General features: G+C 45.4%; 1 protein-coding gene across 2 annotated transcripts in view; it reads left to right on the forward strand.

Annotated features, from left to right (window-relative positions):
* ctnnd2b (catenin (cadherin-associated protein), delta 2b) overlaps nucleotides 1-6,000 on the forward strand; it is an 83,811-nt gene that overhangs the window by 65,595 nt on the left and 12,216 nt on the right. For both annotated transcript variants that reach the window (XM_053628177.1, XM_053628178.1), the window contains exons 14-17: nucleotides 626-811; nucleotides 1,309-1,503; nucleotides 4,675-4,825; nucleotides 5,646-5,862. In XM_053628177.1, the coding sequence (XP_053484152.1) occupies nucleotides 626-811; nucleotides 1,309-1,503; nucleotides 4,675-4,825; nucleotides 5,646-5,862 (749 nt within the window). The remainder of the gene's footprint in view (nucleotides 1-625; nucleotides 812-1,308; nucleotides 1,504-4,674; nucleotides 4,826-5,645; nucleotides 5,863-6,000) is intronic.

Here is a 6,000-nt window from a genome sequence, read left to right on the forward strand (position 1 = left end):
TTCAGCGTAGATACAACCTCGATTTGCATGCACTCGTCCCAGTAGTAATTAGCATATCGAGAGTGTTTGTGCATGCCTCCCTCACCATTGTATTAGCACTTACAGTATTAAGAGCAGAGAATGCTAATTGCACAGATTAAGTTAAAGACACCTCCTTATATTCAGTCTCCAGTTGTCTCGCATCTTAAGAGCGCTCTCTCCCTCGTTGAGATTGTCGGAATACACGAGAACCAGGCAGAGAATTAGAAAAAGCAGACCGCCAGATCTAAATCCCCCTGCAAACAATGCAAGGTCTCCTCGTATATGCGTCGTCCTGCCTCGGTGCTCAGCGGAATAGGATTAGCTCTAGGCTGGACTCTATCCAGAGGAGCAATCTAACAAGAAACTATTAACAAGATTGTTTGTTTGTTTTTGCAAAGAAGACAAATATCTGGCAACGCTGAACGTTTAGGGATTAGGTGTGTTCAGTTATTGTGCATTCAATTATTTTAATGATGATATTAAACATCAATGTATATCGAAGTAGATCCATTGCAAGCTGCGAATGCAAATTCCAGCCCCAGCCGTCATCTTTCTCCTGGATTTCTTTCTATTATTTATTTATTTATTTATTTTTTTATAAAAGACCGTAGAGAACTGCGTGTGTATCTTGAGGAACCTGTCCTATCGGCTAGCAGCGGAGACGTCTCAGGGGCAGCAGCTGGGCTCGGACGAGCTGGACGGGGTGCTGTGCACCGACGCCAGCGGAAAGGACGCCGAGAGCTCTGGCTGCTGGGGCAAGAAGAAGAAGAAAAAGAAGAGCCACGATCAGGTGGGCCACAGGCATGAGCGCCGCAGCTGCTAGCAATTAGCGCCACTTAGCAGCGCTGCCATTCAGGCAGCCTGCGTCGCCAATCAACCCTCTTCCAGTAGCTAATTACTTACTTTAGAGAGCTGATTTCATTTAGGCTCTTGGAAAAAAAGTAGCATTAGAGGGGCCACTGGCCACATTCTCCCGCAGCCACACGGGCTCGACGGGAAGCTCCAAGGTTGCATTAACTCCCAACCTTGTAGCTTTTAAATTAAATTGCAGGACGCAAATGCGTTTGAGGTGAGCAGTCATTTACTTTGCCACCGCTTTGCGGCACAGCTGGATCGCTCAACTCGTTGCACAGCAGATTGGCACCTAACTTCAAATCTTTCCATGTGTCTTACCTTTTGTTTACTACTTTCTTTTAATAAAACGCTGAAATTGCCGTACTTCTCTCGTATGAGTAGCTCGTATATAATTGAGCGTTTTAACGAGGTTCGCTCTTCCTGTGCTCTCAGTGGGACGGCGTCGGTCCTTTTCCAGACTCTGGTGATCCTCCGAAGGGGCTGCAGATGCTCTGGCACCCGTCCATAGTGAAGCCATACCTCACGCTGCTGTCGGAATGCTCCAACCCGGACACGCTGGAGGGGGCTGCAGGGGCTCTACAGAATCTGGCGGCAGGCAGCTGGAAGGTAGGCCCCACCCCAAAGCCAGTGAGTAACTCCACCCTCTCAAAAGCACAGCCCAACTGGGTCAACTTGCACTCCTAGTGACACAGACATACAACATTTGCACAGCTTGAGTCATGCCTTCACAATGTTCCAACACAAATCCTAGCCATCCAGAGTCCTGGCTCGTCTTTATCACACGGCTTTCTCTGCCGCACATTCAATACTAGCTTCTTTACAACTCTGTTCAAGTCCAGACTTCAATTACAGTGGTGCTTTTTCTATATTCCTGCATGAAATATGACCGAAAACGTCATCGGATTTTCACACACGTTCTAAAAGTAGATAAAGGGAACCCGATTAAACAAACAAGACGACAAATATTCTACTTGGTCATTTATTTATTGAGGAAAATGATCCGATATTACATATCGAGGCAAAAGTATGTGAACCTTTTGCTTTCAGTATCCGGTGTGACCCCCCCCTTTAAAATGAACTTTATTCTTCTTTGAACGTTCTTTGGTAGGACGACTCGTGTGCTTAGGATCGTTGTCTTGTTGCGTGACCCACGGACAGATGTCCTGACGTTTTCCTTTAGAATTCGCTGGTATAGTTCAGAATTCATTGTTTCATCAATGATTGCAAGCAGCCCTGGCCCAGATGCAGCAAAACGCTTTTCATTCAAAAAGTTCTATTTTGGTCTCATCCGTCCACAAAACATTTTACCAGTAGCCTCCTGGCTTGTCCATGTGATCTTTAGAAAACTGCAGTAGGGCAGCAATGGTCTTTTTGGAGAGCGGTTGCTTTCTCCTTGCAGCCCTGCCATGCACGCCATTGTTGTTCGGTGTTCTCCTGACGGTGGACTCATGAACATTGACGTTAGCCAATATGAGAGAGGCCTTTAATTGCTTAGAAGTTACCCCGAGTTCCTTTGTGACCTCGTGGACTATTATACGTCTTACTCTTAGAGTGATCTTTGTTGGTCTCCACTCCTAAGGAGGGGAACAATGGTGTTGCATTTCCTCCATTCGTACACAATCTGTCTGACTGTGGATTGGTGGAGTCCAAACTCTTTAGAGATGATTTTGTAATCTTTTTCCAGCCTGACGACATTCAACGATTCTTTTTCTGAGGTCCTCGGAAACCTCCGTTGTTCATACACTTCTACAAACGTGTTGTGAAGATCAGACTCTGATAGATCCCCGTTCTTTAAAATAAAACGGGGCGCTCACTCACTCTCACCTGATCGTCATCCCATTGACTGAAATCACCTGACTGTAATTTCACCTTCAAATTAATCGCTAATCCTAGAGGTGCACATACTTTTGCCACTCGCAGATCTGTAATACTGGAAAAGTTCCTTCAATAAATACATGACCAAGCGTAATATTTTTGTCCCGTTTGTTTAATTGGGTTCTCTCTTGTCTACTTTTAGGACTTGTTTGAAAATCTGATTGTTTTAGGTAATTTTATTTATATATATATATATAATATATATATAAGGGTTCACAAACTTTCAAGCACTACTATATTCACTTATGCTCACTAGCCACTTTATTAGGACTGTATTTATTAGGAATTAGGCTGTTCACCTGCTCATTCACACAATTATCCGATCAGCCAATCACGTGGCAGCAGCACAATGCTTAAATTCCTACAGGTAAAGGTGAGGAGGGATTTTCATGCACAGCAGTCTATAGCGTTTACACACGATCACCTTGTACACCTTGAAGATGGAGGTCAGAGGAGAATCACAAGGCTGCAATAACTCAAATAACCACTTTCTAGAACCATGGTGAGCAGAAAAGCATCTCCGAACACACGACACAACAGTCAAATGTGAGGTGGATTGGCTACGACAGCAAAAGACCACATTCAGCCAAGAACAGGAATCTGAGGCTACGGTGGGGTCGGGCTCATCAAAACGGGACGGATGACACTCCGCCGACTGTAGCCCGAGATCAAGACGGGAACGGTACGTGATCTTCTGCGATCATAGCTCCTCCACCTCAAGAGTTAATGAGAGATTTTTCTGCTCAACACGCTTGTACAAAGTGGATATTTTAGTTACTGTAGCCTCTCTGTCAGCTTGAACCAGTCTGGCCTCTCCCTCATCAACAAGCTGTTTCCGCCTGCATAACTGCCGCTCACTGTGTTTTTTGTTTTTCCACAACGTGCTGTGTGAACTCTAGAGAGAACTGTGAGTGAAAATCAAGGGAGATCAGTCGTTTCTGAAATACTCCAACCAGCCCATCTGGCACCTAAAAACCATGCCACTGAGATGACATTCCCCACCCCACCCCACCCCCCCATGCTGATGAAGCGCTTGACCTGTATGTGAATGATTTTATGCATCACACTGCTGTCACGTGATTGGCTGACTGGATAAATGCATGAATGCGCAGGTGTTGCTAATAAAGTGGCTGGCGAGAGTGTGTGTGTGTGGGTGGGGTGGGGTGGGGGGGGGGGCGTATATATATATATACACGGTAACAAGTTCTCTAATCAAGGCATATTTCTTAAAGCGCACCTGTTATGGTTTTTCAGATATTATCTTTTCTGTAGTGCGTTATAGAGCTGCAAAGTCTCAAGAATCAAAGCGCACGACAAACGGAGTTATCGACTCGTAAAAGAAGGAAGCGATTCTGAACAGCTGAAACGATTCGTTAGTGATTCCAGACTTTACTTCCTGTACTAACCTACGTAGGTTTGTAACAAAAAGCCCCGCCTCTGGTCTTCATCGGCTGCTCGCCGACACCGACGAGCAGACCAATCGCGACAGACTGGGACGTCTGACCAATCGGAGCAGAGGATGCTCTCTGAAAGGAGTTTAGAACGAATCGTTTAGAACGGATCATTTAACGAGTCGTTTGTGACACTGGGGAAAATACGGTAATGCTGCAGTTTAAATCATGAGCACGTTAAAGTGTTCTTGACCTCGGATGCGTTTAAATCTATCGTATAAGAGCTTTAAAACTAAATTAGGTATGGTTCAAAACCATAATAGGTGCGCTTTAAGGGAATGGTCTGACTAAATATTTTACATTTGCATGTATGTCTGGAACCACAAGGCTAATGTAGAGAAGACGTAACGGAACCCAGTTTAGCATCAAACTATCTCACGCAAACCATGTAGAGTGAAGTCATCTAAAACGGACTTGCTTATGTGGAAAAAAAAGATTTAAAAAATCGTTTTTCCCACCGTGTGTTTTACAGTGGTCGGTGTACATCCGGGCGGCTGTAAGAAAAGAGAAGGGCCTTCCTATCCTGGTGGAGCTGCTGAGAATCGATAACGACCGTGTGGTGTGTGCTGTGGCCACGGCACTCAGGAACATGGCTTTGGATGTGAGGAACAAAGAGCTCATCGGTACGTTTGGGGATAGAAGAGCTGCATGCTTTAGCGCCAACATTTTGTAGCTGATTGTTACAAGAGTGAATTGTACACCGTACAATAATAGTTCTTTGTATAACCGTCCTTGTATTCTCTAATTACTTTTGCTCTGGGGATTGTATTATCGCTCTGTGAGCATGCTGTGTGTGTGTGTGTGTGTGTGTGTGTGTGTGTGTGTGTGCATGCATGGTAAGTAATCTCGGTTATTTAATAAATCCAGCAAGCCATCTTAGTTATTTAATAAATGTATGTTAGCAAAAGAGGTGTCACGTTATTGTTAGAAATGTTGCGGCAACAGACAATTATCGATCTTTGCGACGGTTTGGGTGCCGAGGCGCGCCTCGGAGTCTCCATGGTAACCAGTCAGTCTGGTCTCCGTCGAAGGCAGAGGCACGTGTTTCATGTGAGGAATAAAGAAGACGGATTCCGAGAGCCTGTCGGAGTGGAGAAATCTCTCCTGAAATATTCAACGTCAGCCATTAGTTAGTATTCAGAAATGCTAAGACTTTTATATGCGGGTGCGTTTAGGAAGCTAACCGGTGAATTCCCACATTTAACACGATGATGGTGTTCACTGCACGACCGGTGGTCGTGCTTCTGCTGTCTGACCTGTGAGCGCTGTAGAGGAGGTGTCGAACTGTTTGAGCTCAGCCCTGAATTGCAGAAAAGTGTCTCAATACAACACAGACTGTACACTTCCACCCCCTCATGCCTATAAACCAAAGCGCTCTCTCTCTCTCTCGCTCTCTCGCTCTCTCTCTCTCTCTGTGTGTGTGGTTCCTCTGCTCCCCTGAAGGCAAGTACGCCATGAGAGACCTGGTCCATCGCCTGCCAGGAGGCAACAATAACAGCAGTGGCGGCGGCGTGGGAAAGAGCATGTCCGACGACACCATCACAGCCATCTGCTGCGCTCTTCACGAGGTCATTACCAAGAACATGGAAAACGCCAAAGCCTTGCGTGACGCTGGCGGCATCGAGAAGCTTATTGGCATCGCACGCAGCAAAGGAGATAAGTATGTAGCAGAACTGCCTCGGCGTTAGAAACCTCCGTTTAACATCATCTCTATATAGAATGCTCGAGCAGGTTATTGAGTGTTTTTCTAAAAGGGCTTTTAAATAAAATATGACTTTTTTTTTTAAAGTTTTTTTTT

The sequence above is a fragment of the Ictalurus furcatus genome, chromosome 7 (assembly GCF_023375685.1).
Source record: "Ictalurus furcatus strain D&B chromosome 7, Billie_1.0, whole genome shotgun sequence".
Taxonomy (NCBI): domain Eukaryota; kingdom Metazoa; phylum Chordata; class Actinopteri; order Siluriformes; family Ictaluridae; genus Ictalurus; species Ictalurus furcatus.